Source organism: Fusarium redolens (genome assembly GCF_020744475.1).
Source record: "Fusarium redolens strain MPI-CAGE-AT-0023 chromosome Unknown BKA55scaffold_12, whole genome shotgun sequence".
In the NCBI taxonomy this organism is placed as follows: Eukaryota; Fungi; Ascomycota; class Sordariomycetes; order Hypocreales; family Nectriaceae; genus Fusarium; species Fusarium redolens.
In genome coordinates, this window is record NW_025763675.1 from 512,340 (window position 1) to 531,163 (window position 18,824).

The 18,824-nt window shown below is 48.3% G+C and overlaps 3 protein-coding genes across 3 annotated transcripts; 1 reads left to right on the top strand and 2 right to left on the bottom strand.

The window, feature by feature from the left end:
• Positions 1 to 1,127: 1,127 nt before the first annotated feature.
• Positions 1,128 to 4,275, bottom strand: BKA55DRAFT_517302 (uncharacterized protein; the record flags this gene model as incomplete). Its single annotated transcript, XM_046188176.1, has 3 exons — positions 1,128 to 1,509; positions 1,561 to 3,767; positions 3,841 to 4,275. The coding sequence occupies 3 exons, from the start codon at positions 4,273 to 4,275 to the stop codon at positions 1,128 to 1,130; spliced, it is 3,024 nt and encodes a 1,007-aa protein (XP_046046876.1).
• Positions 4,276 to 7,025: 2,750 nt separating this feature from the next.
• BKA55DRAFT_574628 (uncharacterized protein) lies at positions 7,026 to 7,982 on the bottom strand (the record flags this gene model as incomplete). The annotated part of the gene is made up of 1 exon (XM_046193318.1): positions 7,026 to 7,982. A coding segment is annotated over exon 1 (233 nt), but the record flags the coding sequence as incomplete, so codon positions are not given.
• Positions 7,983 to 17,335: 9,353 nt separating this feature from the next.
• Positions 17,336 to 18,646, top strand: BKA55DRAFT_648070 (uncharacterized protein). The gene is made up of 3 exons (XM_046197241.1): positions 17,336 to 17,404; positions 17,467 to 17,837; positions 17,896 to 18,646. Exons 2-3 carry the CDS (start codon positions 17,707 to 17,709, stop codon positions 18,245 to 18,247), a joined length of 483 nt encoding a protein of 160 aa, XP_046046878.1. The 5' UTR covers positions 17,336 to 17,404; positions 17,467 to 17,706; the 3' UTR covers positions 18,248 to 18,646.
• The last annotated feature ends 178 nt before the right edge of the window (positions 18,647 to 18,824 follow it).

Here is an 18,824-nt window from a genome sequence, read left to right on the forward strand (position 1 = left end):
GTAATGGAACGGAGCCCGGTCCGTAAAACGCGACAACAACTCAACAACACGTTTACTCAAGCGTTTGGACGTTCGAAACGGGTTGAAACACGCCTTGGTAACGAGCGTTTAGCTTGTCACACATACTCAGGCATTTATTGACACGTGGAAATACCAAGGCGAATCGCCAACAGTTAAAACAGAAAGACTTCATTTGATTACTGGCCTACTACGCTGTGCTATGCTAGTCCATACTTCAATATGCTTGACTCAGGTAGGATACCTTGCATTACATACTGTGTTTGGTCCCGAAATGGACATGACTCGGCGTGTTGTCTTCTGTAGAACAGTATCCCTGCCTCCTCTTCCAGAGGTTTTGACCATCGGCTGTAAGTCCATTATTTTCTCTTTGTCCCAAGTAGCAACCATTCACCCGCCGCCCCAGCCTTGAAAGAGCCGTTCGATTCATAACCGTTTCCCCCCGCATGAGCGGTCTGTTTGTCTAAGAGACCTAGAAGTCTCCTGTATAAAGACCTCGCATCCCTCAACCACCCATTTACATCCTCTTCTGAAGGATGTCATGTGTGCAACGTCGTATACCGTGTCGAGAGCGTCGAGCCGGTCGTCGCAGATAAGAGAAATTCCGATCAATCCATATACCCCTTATATTCAGCCTAAGCCATGTTCCATTTCGAAAGCAAACCGTGATATCCGTAAACGCCCGCCTATGTACCCTGCCATGACAATTACTATGCTATATATAGCACATTGCAACGCATATGTTTGACTGCATTACCCCCCTTCCGCGTTGCCTTGATGATAAGGTTGAAAATATTCACTCGAGTGCCTTGATGCAGACTGTTTCGAGATGATTAGTCGGATTCCGATGATCCGATGCATTAAACACTAGAAGCAAAACGCCTCAACACCGATCCGATGCAGTCTTAATGCCGAAGCCATGGGTGAAATGTCGTGGATGGAGATTGTGTTTCGTAAGCCAAGTAGATAAAATGATAGCGTGAAAGAGTTGTGGTGAGAATTAAGTTAGTAGGTAGTGTCGATCCTCCATAGTCAAGGTGTTGCGACGTTCGACAGTGAGGTCGTTTATATTGGTGAGGAGCTGGAGTTTTTGAACGTAAAGCAACAGCTTACTTTCGCTCCCTTGAGTGCTCCTCGCTGTGGCTCGACTCTGCGTCTGAGCATGACGAAGAGGATGTGTGTGTGTCGTCCTCATGTCCTTGTGAACCTGAGCCAGACAGGCTTCCAGAGGATCCAAGACTGTTATAGCTGTCAATAGCACCGTCTGAATTCCTTTTTGGGCCCATTTTAGCCTTACGAAGGGCCCTGGCAGCTTTCAGTTGCGCTTCGCGAGCCACATTAAGGGCTCGCTCGGCTCGAATTTGCTTCTCCCACATAGAGGCATATCGCCCCTTGGCGGTCAGGAGTTCTTCGTGAGTTCCTTTCTCGACAATTGTTCCAGAGTTAAGAACAATGATTTGATCGGCATGTGTAATCGTAGATAGTCGATGTCTGGATTGATGTTAGCAAGGATACTGCACAAGGTATTGAGCGGTTACATACGCAATGATGAGCAAAGTCCGACCCTGCCCAATGTTCCACACGTTGTCTTGAATCTCCTGCTCAGTATGGGAGTCTAATGCCGATGTGGCCTCGTCCAGCATGATGATACGAGGGTCCTTGAGGATTGTTCGCGCAATGGCGACCCGCTGCTTTTCGCCACCGCTCAAGCGGAGGCCTCGCTCGCCGACTTGCGTATTGTATTGATCTGGGAACGATAGAATACGGTCATGGATGCTGGCGGCTCGGCATGCTGCGAAAACCTCTTCATCTGTCGCGGAGGGTCTTGCATACTTGAGATTGTACATCAAGGTCTCGTTGAAAAGAGTTGTGTCCTGGGGGACTACACCAATCTTCTCTCTGACAGAGTTGATGGTCAGATCCTTGACATCCTTCCCGTCCAGCTCGATCGATCCCTCGTCGCAATCGTAGTAACGGAACATGTGGCGAAACAAGGTCGACTTGCCTCCACCTGACTCGCCCACAAACGCGGTTGTGGTGCCAGGCAGACATTCGAACGAGATGTTGCGTAGCGCAGGTTTTCGTCGGTCATACGAGAAGCTAACGTTGTTCCAGCGCACATGACCTTGGAAGTCCTTGCCTAGAGGGACAGCATGGGGCGTATCCACTACAGTTGGCTGGATTTTGAAAAGCTCGAGTAATCTCTCGCCTGAGATCATCGCCTGCTGTACAGTCCGGTAAAAAGTGCCAAAGAAGTTCAGGGGACCCTGGAGTTGTGTCAAGTATGAGACAACCATGAACCAGTCACCAGTGGTGCGAAGGCCCATGGCAACTTGCCAGCCACAGACCAATGCAGCAATGATTCTGCCAAGGTTGAAAACCACGGTTTGGCAAATATTCATCAACATCATGCCCATCTGAACCTTGGCCTCGGCATTTTGGAACACTGCAACCTTGCCTTGGTATCGCCTAGACTCGAAATCTTCGGCGTTGAAGTATTTGACTGTTTCGTAACTAGAGATTGAGTCGTTCTTTACTGCTTCCTCTTCGCGGTCAGCGTTAGTCATTTCTCGACGCTGATCCGCTCGGGTGGAAGCCATCTTGATAGTCATGTAGAGATACCAACAAGTATCAACCAGGTTGATCTCAGCATAGAGTGGGCCGTAGTAATAGTAGAAAACCGAGATTGCGAGGAAAAGATCGAAAAGCATAGGAAAGACCTGGAAGGTCACTTGCTCAAGAAATTGGTTAATGGAAGAGCCCTTGTTAAGTGCTGATAGGACTTCTCCGGTGCGCTTAGAGAGGTGGAAATCGAGACTTAGAGAGTGGACGTGGTTGAAAGCCGCTGTCGTTAGTCCCCGATACGAATATTGCGAAACGGGGATCCAAAGAATTGATCTCAACGACCCCAGAAGTCCTGATTGGCCTTGAAGGATCCACAAGATCCCCAGAATCAAGAAATCTTTTAATGGGAAGTTGTCCATTGAAAGGCGTTCGCCATCTTTGACAACTTGGATCACCTCCTCGAGATCATTTACCACTTGCTTGACTGCCATTGGAACAGCTACGTTGACCAAACGCTGTAGCATGACCAAGATGAAGCAGATGAGAACATTGATCTGAAGTCTGACAGAGTCCTTAGGCCAGAGGTAAGGGAAGAAAAGTGAGTACCCCTTAAGATACTCCCACCACGTCTTGTGTGGTAGCTTCTCGGGTCGATAAAAGGCAGCGGGTTCTTCCTTTTTAGGGAAATTTGGCGTCTTATGTGCGTTCGACATCGTTCTACCGCGCCCACGGCGACCATTGGTATCTCGACCATTAGGGATCTGGCCATTGACCGCTTGACCATTAGTATCATACGACCGGCGGTTTCCGTTTAGGAGTGGTGTTGACTCTGCTGGGTTAGCTTCCTCGATTTTCTTCTCATCAGTGCCGCGAGCCTTGCGAATCCACGCCAAGCTAAAGACTCCGATCAGGGCAAGTAGATGGAGTATTCGAATGAAATAGAGGACGAGGTCGATCTTGGTCCAGTAATCTACACAGTTTCCTTCCTTTTCTGAGCCGCTGTTTTTAACAGAGCGGAAGAAATGGCAATCAACAGCCGCAACTGCAGTTGTAGAGAACATGACAATTTCGCCAATGAAGCCCAAGATCCAGACAATGAAGTGAACAATGTTAGGACCCTTGCGCCAATCGAAGAGCGAGATCAGGATATAAAGGTAGAAGAAAAGGGTTCCGGTAACATGGACCTATGTGAAAAAGTGTCAGTTCCAGTTACGATGGCTCTCTCGAGACGGTTAGAGGGGTAGCTATTTCACATACAACACTCCATTCACCAGCCCATGGCAACCCCTCCTTGGACCATTGGTAAGGGTCTTCATACCAGAAAGCATGATAAAACATGAATCCAGCGCTGCCCACATAGGTCATGAAGACAACAAAGGCGAGGTAACGAAAAACATTTTTTGTAGTACGGCCAAAACCTGGGCCGATCTTGCGGTCACCGTCGCCACGGGCTCGCTTCTTTTTGGTTAAAGGTAATGGCTTGCCTCCAGGTCCCTTAACTGTAGGCTGGACCAGGTCTTCTTGCTTCTTGGAGTTCACGACGCTGTACCAAGCGGCGCAAGATATGAATGCTGTAAGTAGGATGAGGGCGTAGAGGTATTGCGTTTTGCGCAAGATGTAATCGGCTAGAGGTAGATCATCGCGGCCTACACCGCGGAGGAGAGTGGTCGCGGTATCGTCGGGGGCAGCCATGATGGCGGACTAGAATAGCTGTGAGCGTCGGTCGTTGTCAAAGAGCGGCAAGCCCATATGTGCACTATTGAATCCGAGAAAAAGGACGACGTCGATATAGGAAGGGAAAGGCCTTCACCGCGGACAAAGCATCGCCCTGCCCGTGGCAATTGACGGGACAGAGGGGCCGAAAAACGAGTGAGTGGCGGGGAGACTGTGGAAGAGGCACGAGTTGATGATGTTGAAGGGTTAAAAGAAAGACTTGAGACTCGAAAGACGAGTGCGGTCTAAGTCTTGTCCTTGTCCTGCTTGCTTTGCTTTGAGCCGAACCTACGACTCAAGCAGGTGCCACTACCAGTGCAGGTGCAAGTGCAAGCGCAAATGCAAGTGCAGGGTGCAGGGGGAGAAGGTGCAAGGTGCCGGGGGCAGGATGCCGGACGCCAGGTGCCAGGTGCAGCAGGGCAGGTGCCCACCTATGCAGATTTTGGGCAAGCGCAACTCCGATGAGCATCCATTCGCTCGCAGTGCCAGTCGAGGACAAGCAACCGGCGCTGGATGGAAATGGTGTTGGAGTGCCCCAGTTTCCGCAGGGTGTGCACTCAACTACAACACAACTAACACACCTCATATCTGAAGCAAGCAACGCTTTGAACAGTATTGGATGATGGAATGGTTGGCAGGTACAAGTGAGTGAGTGAGTGAGTGAGTGAGTGTAGTGAGCACAGGCGACACCATCACATCAGCTCAGCTCAGTAGGGATGGATGATAGATGCCATGTTCAGCACACCTAAGCCCTTCCCCTCCAGCTAACTACGACATCGGTCGTCAATTGCCCCTCTATCAAGTCCCAGCACCATCACCATCACCGGCCCAGCCTTTAGCAACATGGAAGTGGAAGGCAGTGAAGGCCAGTTGCCAGTAGCAGTGCATGTTCAGGCCTTTGGCTTCAGTATTTGGAGCCCTTTGGTGGGGCAGCTGACTTGGGTAAGTGGCGAAAGCCACCCCGAAGATTGCCCTCCCGTCGGGATGCTCTCTTCTTGGCCCATCGAATGAATGATTGAGATTGAGCGGTGCTGTAGGTACGGAAGAAGAATAGAAAATATCAGGTACGTACCTATTGGGTCAACCACTTGCACTGCACAAGGTACCAGCTTGAATTTGAATTCGCTGTCGTTATTCAAAGGGTCCAAGGGTCTCTCTACTCTAATCAGAGTTGGGAACTAATAGCGAGAGTCCATAACCTTCTTGTTATATGATAGAGAGCGTCAAGACTGGGAGGTTCCCTGTTGCGTTGTATTTACCCAAACAACTGTACGATAATGATTCGTTTTAAAAGGCTCGTTACTGTGACAGTTTCTGCTATAGACTGTATTGTATGTCCAGTTTAATATTGTTTTCGAGATTGGATTGCGCGGGCGCCGCCGGTGGGCGTTGCTGGATCGTTGCTAGATCGTTTGTGGCTCGATCGATAACTCGCTTGTTGTTGCTGGCTTTCACTAATTCTCGACCTTGGGAATGGAAACTGAGAGCGGGTTTTGCTACAGCACAGCTAACATCATATTCGATGACTACAACATTGGCTCAGTAGGCCTCCTGGTCCATCTTTCTCCTCTTATTCCTGTTCTCGTGCTTCCCCTTCACTAACAACTTTTGCTCAACCACAAGCAACGCCTCTCTTCTAGGCCCTCTGAGCCTCCCGGCGTTCTCCTAGATGTGGGTTCACGCCTCAAGGCCTGGGACACTCTGTGGCCCGTCGACACGCCTCAAGCCTCTAGCACACGCCTCTCTCGACTTGGCACGCTCCCACACACACACGCCTTCTGGGCATCAACTACCCAGAAGCAGCTAGGGCAGGGTGGGGCATCCCTTTTGGTGGAGAGGCTTGAGAACAGGGTCCTCTTTGAGTCCTTTCTGGGGGGCGGCGGTTCTTGGCTTAGGTTCCACGCTATCCTCACGTCGTTCTTCTCTTTGGGTCCGTTGTCTACCAGGAATTCGATGGGTCTTTACCAGGTTTATCTGAGCGATGGAAACTCGAGTTCAATGCTTGTCTCTTTGACCTGACAGGGTCCGGTGTATGGTGGTTCTATGCCGAGGGCGTGAATCACGATGAAAGAATGGTAAAGACGATAGATAAATAGATAGATAGATAGATAGATGATCTGCATACTCGGCGTTTTGGGCATTGACAGACCTGACCTGATAGCTTATAACGCTGGTGCCGCGGGAGCAGTAGGGGATCAAACGAATGACTACTCAACATTATGGAGAGACAGCGTTATAGGACGCGACTCGGGCGTTTAATAACCGATATCATTATACATCATACTGCAAAACACATGCACCGACTGGCTGAGTTGTTGTTTTACGTGGGTCAATCATGAAGCTCGGCTTCGAATGACACAACATGTGCCTATTGATGATTGCGTGTAAAAGCACAACTAACAGCAACAAAGCTTGTCGCTCATTGACGGGTACAACTGCAAGGGATGGATATCATTCTCTGTTCTTTTTAGGGAAACGGGTCCAATACAACATTCACTTCACGTACACCATGTCTAGTATGGTTCCGCTTCAGGTGAGATCGGGGATTGTTTGACCAACGGCCAGGTTCCCCCAGATGGCAGGTCAAGGTTAATCAATAAGAATAGAAGTCAAGCAATGACAGGGAAATTGGAATTCATCATCATCAAGATCAGGGCATATTTGTTAGTGCGGCTGTTCTGCGAATAATGAACAAAAAGGCTTAGCAAAGGGATCGGATATACAAAAATGGTCATGATGTTCAGCCAAAACACTCTATTTCAACTCAGCTTCCCCTATTGGTTTCAGGGGTGTCGTGATAGCGCACCACCTCAGCCTTGAAGATGTCCCAATTTAGACTGTGTGTAAACAAAGTCAACACCAATCCTATTCAATCCAGTCCAACCAATCCATCCCGTCTCAACCCTCCCTGTCCCCTTGTAAAGTTTCGATAATCCGTTGCACTGACCGGACGGAACGCCGCCCAGCGGCTGATGGTGTTGGTTTGTGCGCTTCGGTAGACTACAGTAGTCATCCGCTCTGCGCTGTTGTACTCCGTATCATGGACTCAATTGTTGATTTTGGACGCACAATGAATTGGTTGGGGAACTATGCACTCCAATGACAAACCAAGGAAACGAATCCGCATGGGACGGGCTATATTGGTTTGTGGAAGCAAACCAGGAATTTAGAGGACTTGCATAGCTAGTCGTCTAATCAACTTGATTAAGCGGTGTGTATGTCTCTGTCTTTGTGTCAATAATCATGAATTTCTCTTCCCAGTGACCTGATGCCTGTTTCTGATTGATTGATTGATTCATGCCATAAATACATGTCTCCTCAGTGATCGCAGCTGGAACATTTGGTGTGAACTGTAAGGACGTGTAAGTGGTCACGGTGGCTAAGATGATGGCGATAGTGATGATGTAAGTGAGGGCCATGAGTTCCATGTTCCGTGCCTTAGCTCAGTGTAATGGTTGCACAGGAACATGTACCCCGTACTGTACCTCCAACACCACCTGCGATTTCGATTGCTGCCGTTCCAAAAAAGAAGCTGTTGGAGACCTCTCCCCGCAGGTCGAATGAAGATCATGTATTGTACCTGGCAAGGCCTGTGGGCTACGGGTACGGTATCAAGAGGCTTGCCTTGGCGTCATGACTATGGCTCTGACAATTCTTCGTCAAGTTCAGTTCGTCGAAGTTTCTGTTACAATATGATTTATCAAGTACAATCTTTATGTATTTCAGTTATTTATAACTAAAAAGTGACTGGCCAAGTCTCTACTCCATCCCGTGCCCAGCAGTCCTCCCCCATCTTCGATCCCGACCGCTAGATCCCAACCTTCACCTTGTCTAGGTATGGATGTGTGTACCTAGATCTGAGCTCCTGACGTAGTTTGCTCTGCCCTGCCTACCCCCTTACCACTTCCACAGCACCATCTCTGCTCCGCCGTCGTCATCCGAGTCAAGTCATATGGGAAGCCGAGTCAGGAGGACGTTTCTCGGCCAGCAACAGAGAAAAGGAGCGGAGAGATCTGGCCGGGCAGATCATCGCTGTTGAGTCTTGGCTTTAGAAGTCATGATGGTGTTCTTATTCCCGAGACAAGAATCGCTGAAAAGCCAGGGTCGAAGAGGAGGGGTGGGCTGCTCTCCCGCCATAAAAAGAAAAGTGACAGCCCTCCTTCACCGGCCGGCAGGTTGTGCTGTGTTGTCGTGTCGTGTCACAAACTTTAGGCTGCAGATGATGGCCTTCGATCTTTACCTTATTGCGCCAGCTACAGTAGTTTCCTGCATGTAGGTATGCGAGTTGACGCAGGTCCCTAAGGAGAGGAAAGAGAAAACTGAGCTGCAATTAACGAATGGGCGTTGGCTGTGCCAGCTGTCATTGACTATTCGTTGTACAGAAAAGTCCTAGAATACACACACTAAGGATCTGTTAGTTAGTGTCAAGGCGCAGGGCGGCACTGAGCAGCGATGCGATACGATACCGTGCAGCGAGCGATTCACGGTGAACAAGAAGCGACTAATGTAACAGGTTCTCAGGTGCTGTATGCGCGATGTGAGTACAGGAGGTGTACTAACTTACACAGAACGAGCATATGCGCAAAAGTCTCACTATTGGCTCTGTACTACACCAAACGCTGGTATTAACCTTGGCTGTTAGGTTAGTCCCCTCTCTCCTCTCCAGATCGATCGTTGTTGCGTTGGTGGGAAAGTGTTGGCTGCAGACTACAGTGGGACTGTCCAATTCCTTGCTGCTGTCAGATGTCGGATTCGCCAGGTGAGTGATAAGGTGAGATTCAGGTCAAGGAAGAGTGCAGTCCCCGGTGTGCAAGCTAAGATTGGCGATGCACCGTCCGATTCTGGAAAACTGACAAAGATGAGCGGGCGGCTAAAATGGTCAATTAACTGATCAATTAATTTTTACTGACATCCAATAGCGAATGTACTCTATTTACTCAAGGTTTTGCTTTTGTTTACAAGGGTCATCCGCATCTCCATAGCTTCTCGATGTCGTCTCAGTCTTTCTGTTTTCTCTCTCCCCACCATTTGTGCCCAGGTGTCACCACGAAGGAATCATGATGCTTGACTCTCCTCCACTTTGAATATGTGCTGACTCCACAGAGGCTGCTATTGTTGTCTGAGGCCTGTTAGCTTGACCCTCTCTCATACAACTGCCGGCGAGCTGTTGCTGTCGTAATGCGTCACAACTTGCAAGTCAGTCATCGGTTGTTTTTATTGTACAAGCATTGCCTTTATTGTCTCTGCTAGACTTGGATAACAATGTCCGTATGGACTTTTCATGTGTTTATACTACCTCGGCAACTAAACAACGATAGCTCTATTTATTATCTACTAATACCGAAGAACAGGCCAGAGTAAATTAGCAGCGTTATATACCTTACTAGCGAATGCTTGGCTACAAAAGAAAAAGGTTCCATTGAACAATCTATTTATCCACCATGAGGGCTTAATATTCGGTATCCAATATAACTACATCGGATCGCGGTCCGCGCTAGGATGGCCACAGCTGTGATTTGATCTACATCAGTCCCAAATGAGATCTGCAAATACCTTTTGACTGGAACACTCTCGGTGAAGAAGCAGAAAATTTCGGGCATGTTTTCCGCCGTTCATAGCTACTACAACGCTACCTCTACTTCATCATGAGATGATTAGCATCTTTCGCTTTCACCGCTTGCTCTGCTGCATGAGTGTCTGCAGGTAGTTGGGCCCGTTGTTCAAGTCAAGGTGTTGTCGTGCACAGCTCATGCCAGTCATCAAAACACGCCTGTGGTCTCTACAAAATTTATTTGAATAGCTTCGCGTCAAGTTATCCGATTGATGCAAACCCCGGCGTCTGGCTGCCAGCCAAGCATGGGTGTCTGGGCCTTTGACAGGTCAGTTCATCTTGACTGAGCATGGGAGCCACGAGAACAGCCAGCTTGTGAGACCTGTGCTGCAGTACAATCCCAGTATTGATCTCCAAAATGCCAGACCCTATGTCTTGGGCAGGACAGTGTCTTTGATGAGGTGGAAGAGTTGAGTAAAGAGAGACCTGTCTGTGCCTCTTGTCCAACAGCCATCTATGTACTGCACCTGTTCCGTCAATCCCCCTAGCATTCTTTTTATGGATCACCACCATCACGGCGCCGCCACCAAAGCGGGACCTTTACTGGTTACGGTACGGAAGCTCAATTCAACTCAGGTAACTTATGGATAGCAACTCGTAAAGGTGCAGAAATGGGCTGATACGTAGAGAGAAAGCAAAGGGGAAAATAAAAACAGGTCAGGGCAAGAAAATAGCGGAATGCAAATTGTGGAATGCTAATAAGTCCGTGTCACCTGTTGTACTTGCTGTTGCGGTATCCCAGGTCACGGTCCCGCGAGCCATAACATGAAATGGGAATGACTGGTTAAAGAGTGCGTGACCCGGTCAGACTAAGGGGACAAGCGGATGGTCGCCCCTCTGTCCTTACTGATTACGACTGGTAGCCAAGCTCCAAGGCTCAAAGAGCCGCTCTGTCACGATCCTAGTGTTGGTTTTAGAGAGCCATGGCATGGCAGCTTGCACCTGAGCCCAGCTTGGAATAATTCGAAGCCAAGCCAAATTGACACAACCCTCCATTGCCAATTGATCAGTAATGGTAGGTGTTCTAAACATGGAATATGGTATGGATTGACATCCAATTCTAGGTTCACCAGAGCAAAAGATCATGAAAATGCCTGAGCGAGTGTGATTATGACCCCACCTCCACAATTGATAACGTTCTCGGTGTAAGTGAGGACACCTCCTAAGGGACAATCACTCCAATACAACTGCTGAATGTGAGAATCAGCCTCCCAAAAGAGTCAAACTTGCATTCATCTCACTCCGACTAATTCAAGCCTCACCCTTTTCTTCGGGTCCTGTAGCTTAATCAAAGGGGTGTTGGTAGTTTGTGGTTGTCGTAGTGGGCAGTAGGTGGTGTCATATCTGCAGACGACTGCATCTAGGCGAAGGGGCTTAGGCTGGGTCGAGATCTGGCAAATCCAGGCCATTCTCTTCTCCATCTTGTACCAGATTCACCCCGAAACTATATTGCTTGGCATCAGCATCTAGGTACGTATTACTACATGGGCTTTCTGGGGAAACGAGAAGTGAGGCCATTCAGGCCAAGTCAGACTTGCTGATGTGATGAAGGTGATACGAGGTGATACCGAGTGATGTGAGATATGAGCTACGGGATGCCATACATAATGTATGTATTATGTATGCATAGGTAGGTAGGTGAGTATGCGCATGTATGTATGCCCCGAAGTGAAACTTGAAGGTTGCTAGGATAGAGCTGATGCATTGTATACTGCCTAGGTGAATGCGAAGCAGGGAAAGAATACGCAGTAAAATACTGGGGTATCTTGTTCATTTAGGCAGCCTGCATCAGTCTGCACAACTCAAAACAAGGCGAGCATAGTCAGCGAGTGCCTAATTGATTCAGATGCATATATTGATTTCAAGGATATCCTTTCTAACGGCGCCTTCTTAACTCACCATCTCCCACCAGAAAGATATCGAGACTCGATACGATTCGATATGAGCGTCCCCTTCGCTTACCTAACTTACCTTACCTACATTATGAGATGTTGCCAGCCGCCGGCTGCAACTCTCAGAATCTTTGAGGCCAACTGTTGCCGTTTCTATTTCTGCTGTGCCTTCCTTCCTTCATTGTACTGCGCTGCACCGCCCTGCACTCCCGTCTCCTGCGCTGTACACTTACCTTCCTTGTCAATATTCTCAAAACCTGATAGTATCAACAAGTAAAGAGTCAGCAAACATGGAAGGACGGGGCCGGTGGGGTTTGCCTGCCGAATACCTGAGATTCAATTTCAATACAGTCCGGCAGATTGAACGGGATACCTATTTCGGTACCTCCTTAGACCTCCTCTCAGGGCAGCCTCCTTCAGCTCCCCTCCACAACTTCATCCCTTACCCGCTTCATGAAGAATTACTTGTCTGACAGCTCACCTTTCACAACTTCCGCTGCTTGTTCAACATGCCTGATCCATGATCCGTTGCGCCTTATCACTAGCTGCCTTACACGCTTGTCTAGTGCGTTGTACCTCGCGAGCAAAGGAGGTAAGAAGAGCCGTTTATACTTGCCAAGGTCTACCTATCATATCAACCGTTATTCAGTTCCCAAGTGGTGATGCATCATTCTTTCAGCTCTGGCCTTGAGTCCTACACAAACTCCACTGTCCGGCATGAGTCGCTTCGAAGCCTCTTGTCTTCTCTCGTCTATCTTGTTTCCTCTATATTGTTTACGCGTGACATGCCTTTCCCTGCTTATTGCTTGAATAGTTCAGATTCACTCCTCGTATTGGTCGCTGACCTACCTTACTCACCTTGCAGTCATCATGTCACGTTAAGTTGACCACAAGCCTGCGCACAGATAACCCTTCCCCCGAAGACCCCTGCCAATGTCTTATCCAAAGACACTGGCTCCTAGCTTATACTGCCTCGTTGCTTTTTCGAAACTCAAACCGCCAGCAACTCTGTGCATTTCCACCTCGGCAGGAGAAATGATCTGTCATTACGAAGTGCCAGGCAATTCGACAGTCATTACGTTTGCGATTGGGTCCTGGCATACCTATCTCCAGACTCGTTTAGATGCACGGTGCTGTTGAACAGCCTTGGACAGGTTATGTTCTGGCCGAGTCCTTTGATCACTATGTCAATTCGCCTCCATGGCCTGTGACATCGGGCTCAACTTTCCTGTTCTGGCGCTCATGGATTTCACGTGAACACAGGCCTCAATATTCTGTTCAATGAGAACGGTTCTAGGGACAGCCTTCATGCAAACTCCGTTCTTTTGGGTCTCGGCCTCGCCAAGCAATACATCCGCTCATATGCGGCTCGCCATCGGTTTGTGTTTCATAGGCCCACAAGAAACTATGCATACGGGACGATACATACAACTGAAATGACCGCCGTCCGATGTTGCGTCTTGAGTCCTTTTGGCGGGTCATGCATTCTTGCTCAAACGCCCAGGATACGACTCCCATTCTCTATGGTTATCTCGTGTCGAGGAAAGGCATGAATAACATCAGCAATCAGTGTCACTCGCTCTTCGATCAAGTGCTGTCCTTCATGGCTGGCAATGGTTCTGACTAAGCCCTCGTGGCTTCCCAACGTCATTGCACGTATAATATGCAACCGAGTACGCTTCAGCTGCCTGTTCTAGTTTTCTGGGGAAACATGTCTGTGGCTGCAAAGCCATTTTCTGAATGGATGCGCGGTGTGGGACGTTGCCTTTACTCAGTACCTCACTTGACCGGTCAACCACGAGGAGATCCTGGAGATGGCCCACTACTCTTTGACTCCGACTCATTCTTCGCCTCAAGCCTTGGTGATCATCCCCCACATTAAACGGCAAGATCTCCAATTCGATACTTCAGCCTCAATCGCGAGGGAGAGTTAGCGCAGCTAATCACCACCCTGTCAGTGACTTTAGCCACCTCGGGTCGACGACGTGCATCCTTGTGCATACATGCCTCATGCTATCACCTCAGGTAGATAGCTACCTCAAGACATGGCTCACCGACAAGTCTGACGACTAACGGGAAGTTTATTCCAGCAAATGGGGTTCATCCCGAGTGTCGATAACGGTTGCATTGTGATACAAACAAGCTTGTAGGTTTCCGCTCCAATGGGTCCAACCAGCTTCACCGCGAGACGAAATCATACTCAAATCCTTGCAACAGTAAGTGATACTGATGGCATTACGGGACTTGTCGGGGCTTCCATCGGCTTCATTCAGCCGAGTATACCTCACAGAAGTGGTTTCAGACAAGTTGTATACGGTGTCTAAATGCCTGAGTCTTGTGGGAGATAAGAAACGCCAACACTATTAGAGACATGAAGACAGGCATGCTGCTGGGGCCTGTCAAGTGCTGTGCTTGACTGACCAAGCGGGCTATTTCTCTCTTTCCTCGCCTTGGAAAGTAAAAAGATCTAGTTGAAGTCCTGCAACCACTTGGGCAAGGACCGAAACATGCAGCTCAGAATCTCAACTCTGAATATGCAAGACGATTGGGTTAGTTTATTCGCGATAAGTGCCTTTGTTTCAGATGTGACGGTCTCTCCTATCAAAAGCTTCTGTTTCACGCACTGAAGACAACAAACAACTACCAAATGGTCATCAAATATGGCAAAGATGGGCAACGTTTGCGATCCTGCTCGCTCGCCTGCTGCTTTCATGAGTCAACGATTCGCATCAAGCGTATTTTCATGGACTCCGTTACACTTTTGGCCTCGTTCCGCAAACTATGATCAGGGAAAGTTACTCATGACTTCGCAGATTATATGCAAGTCCTTGGAAACCTCCGGATAGCTAGCAGCCTACACAAGGATTTCTCATCTTAATTGCTGGACGAAAGAACAAACCCTTGAACAGCTGTAAGTTGGGCCCCGTCTGACGTGGAATAACAAGAGTCCAAGAACCCAAGAGCTCTCCCTGCTCTCAGCTGCAACTGTGATGGGTCGATGCGATAGGGTTCGTCGTGAGGGCCTTTTTGTTGCTTATTGGGTGCTGTTCACCGCCTATATAAATATGACCGCAATGTTGGGGTGGCTACCGGGGTTGGCGAGCTACCGAACAAACAAGCAACTCGCCCCCCAGCCAAGAACATTCGATTGACTTCCCCAAGTTATCTCATCTCGCGGCAGCAAGGACTCATGTGATGGCTCGGAACGGAGCCGTGCAGCGCGGGGGAGCGAAGCTTCCGGAGAATTATACTAGACAGCTACAGGAAGCTCAATTCCTTTGATTGTGGTGTGGTACAAGCCAACAAGCAAGACAAGACGGTGATATGTCGGTGTGAAAAGTGAGTACAATACCTACATGCTACAACACTGGGAAGCTGTCACTACCGGGTATACCAACGGGTCGGGCCGTAAGTCGGTCCCAGTCCAGTTGAAGGCGGGATTTCCGGTGTGAGATAGTTGACATGGATGGATGATTCGGGTACCGCCAGTCTGTGCAGTGGATGCCTGGGGTAAAGTACCCGTCGGAACGCATTGCGTAGCCTAAGGTAAATTACTAGCGACGACAGGGCTCAACACCATCGACATCGACCATGGCATAACTATGTATGTTTGTTTGTCGTCATGGGCACAAATGTCAGCCCGATAGCCACATCGTGCTACCCATGGGCCATGGTACGCCGCGAATCCCTCGACTTAACAGTGGATGGTCCCGGATGACATCCGCATTGTCCTTGTTGGTTAAGGATGAGGATGGTTGCATCCTCTACTAAGGCGCAAGTTATGCCTAGTACACGGAACGGGGAGCTCTTCCCCCCCCGGTCAGGCGAGCATTTGTTGTCTGTCTTCCAACGACTTACAAGTGAAACAACGTTCAAGGACGCAGGGTAAGTAGAGCGTCTCACGCATCCATGTTGATGACATTCTTAAGGATGGACAATATGTCCGGTGCCGTCGGCATCCTAGATTAGCCACGGCGAGTAGCTTTTCTCTGCCTCGATGTCGTGACCAATTTATCGAATCGAGCGGCCAGGCCATTGGCTTGGATGTGAGGCACCCTAGAATTGTAAGGCAAGCCCAATGGCGGGGATCTTGTTATGATGATACGAGTTGTGCGTCTCAGGTCTGACTCAACTCTACAAACATTATTGACGTAGAAGAAAATGGCGTCAGGGGTCATAGTGAGAGCAACTCAGAAACATCCTACTGGCTATCTTAGGTATGGAGGAACGAGGTACAACTGTCAGCCGTTTTTTTCGCGTTGTACCTAGGAGATACAGGGTTGCCATATCTCACAATGTATCCCCCCAATATCACTTTAACCAAAACCAAATCAAGCCTGTGTCCATTTATCGCATACTCGACTGTCTTTTGCTGGAGATATTTCATTATCCTTGAAGCTGATAGTGGTCTAGTATGTGAGAGCGAATCACCTGATTCAACCGCATCGGATTTCTTGGAATAGTCAATAATGAGCAGTCGATGATGGGCTATAGGGGAAATTTTGAGATAACAGTTAATACAGTCACAAACTATTAGACAGAAGTCTTGCTTTCTTATCTGGCTTACATCACAGAGTCCATGGCATGTAGTGCAATGTAAGTCGAAGAATTATTCTCTTATCACTTACAAAACTGTCATATACCAGCCTCCAGAGTCTGGTTGAGTGCTCACATCTGGATAATGCAATTTTCTCGTAGAGTCAGTCCACCTGGCTTAGGATCTTGTAAAGGCATATTTATTTCATGCTATTCTCCTTTTCCTTGAATTTTAATGGTTTAATAGCTTTAGGTGTTGCATGAAGTTATCATAAGACTTGAGTTTCGCTTAATCATCCCTTGATCATTAACTAACGCAATTCGAGATGGCGAACACACATGATAAAACCTATATCTTAAACTCGTCATCTTACCTTCAACAGGAATAGCACTTTGGATGGTCATTGAAGACAACATTCAGAAATGACTGGATGTGTTGAGTTGATAGAAATTCCAAGCCCATAGTGATATATGACAAAATCACGTGGATTAAGGAGTGCAATAAGATCTTGATCTCTTTTAGACCGAACGCAGCCCACACGATGAATTTGATACGATTGACGAGATTCTCTTCGCGATATCTAGTGCGTGGTGTAAATCAATGAAGTAGGGGTCAAACTCGTAAACAAGCCACTCACCAAGCGAAGTGATCTTGACCAGGGATAGAAAAAAGCAATACAATTAGAAAGATAGAGAAAGAATTGATAATGGAGTTGGAGAATCAAGTGCAATTATGCTCTATTATAGCTACTATTTCACCGAACAAGATAGCCTATTGAATGTTTATCTCATTGTCGTCCAGAACGTGTACGTGCTCGCTCTATCTACCATTGTGTCGTTGTCTTTATATTGTTATTCGGATTGGCTGATAGGAGGACAATAAACTTCTCTGTGGAGCACCGCCACAGCCAGAGTGGGGTCCTGCACCCAATCAAACCCTAGTATGCTTCAGCCTTGTGCACCATGAAGCTTTTATCCTCAGCCTCAGCCTTGCTTGCTACTACATTCTGACGATCAACCATTATCCTCTGTATCATTGAGTTGACCTCTATCGATATATCGTGGGCAGGTAAGAGCTCCATTGCTGACCTTTAGCCAAGCTGGAGAACCCTGCTAATCATAGCGCCACAGTTCAATTGTTATCTTGGAGATAAACGAGGCGATACTCCTGACCTAGCGTGCAACGTTCGAGCTTCGGAGCGACCGATCGAGAGCTCTTGCTTTGTCTTATACACGATACTTTGATCAGCATCGAAGGAAAAACTATTGCGATTGATCAAGAGTCCCTCACACACACACTTTCCGTCCTCTCCCGCAGACGCTCTCCCTCAGCAGGACCAAACTTGATCATCCTCGACCTGCATCGCCATCATGTCCAACAATGCACCCTCTACCCCCGTCAAGGTGCCCTCCAGTGCCGCAAACCACACACAGGCGACCCTAGATCCAGATCTACGCTCACAAATCAACACGGTGCTTCTGCGCGATGGTCACGTCTCAAAGTACGCTCCCCTCCCTCGCCAGTTTTCATCATGACAGCCTACTAACACACTATCCAAGAATACAAGATGCTCTTCTTCACGCGCTAAACTCTCATTCTACAAACTGGCCCACGGTTATCCAATCGCATGCACTCGCTCTTCTGCGCTCCGGCGAAGTGACAACCTTTCCCGCCCTACTGAGTCGCGTCCTCGAAGATGTCCGCCACGATTCTGCCCTCAACCCCATATCATCGAGCTCGAACGGAACGAGCGCCAAGCCAGCAACAAACGGCGATGCCCCGAAGACTAATGGCGCGGCTGACGCTAAGCCTAGCCTTGCTGTGCCGGAGTCGGTAATCGAGGAGGCTCTTCGCGTCACCAGGGAGAGCTTAGAAGCTGTTTGCGACATCGAGGACGAAGGAACCACTTAAGATGTGGTTATACATTGAAACATTTAATCCAAGTCGAGGGGTGATAGAAGAATTCTTGTCGCGTCAGAAAAGATGCGCGGCGTTCTGAATTACGACAAAACCAAAGACAACACCCAAACAATGCGAGAAGCCAAACAAGGGTTCGATAACTTGGGTGCTTACAACTATACACCAGCAAGTCCTACATACGCAATACTGGACAAGTCAGGATACGCCCAAAAGAATAGCTTAACGAGGGCCTTTCTTGAATAGCAAACTAACTTATATTTATAATACACACAAACATACTCGCACGGGGTGTTCGAAGGGAGACAGGATGGATGATACCAATCCCGAAAACATGGATACGAGACGATAACTACGTACGACACAAATGAATAGACATTACCTTGATGACGAACTCTGACGATCTTGCCGCTGTGAAGAACTACTAATGTCTGCCTTCCTTGGCGCTGAGCCTACATGCCAAAAGGCTGCCATACTTTATTAATACCTCTTATGTGAAGGAGACAAATGTTCATCTCCAGCTGCAGACTGATGGAGCTCTCAGGTTCATTATGTTGAGACGATTGTTTAG

Bases quoted from the DNA above. Each gene is read 5' to 3' on its own strand.
- BKA55DRAFT_648070 (XM_046197241.1), top strand. From the start codon at position 17,707: ATGTCCAACAATGCACCCTCTACCCCCGTCAAGGTGCCCTCCAGTGCC. The intron at 17,838-17,895 runs GTACGCTCCCCT...ACACTATCCAAG, and splicing joins CGCGATGGTCACGTCTCAAA to AATACAAGATGCTCTTCTTC.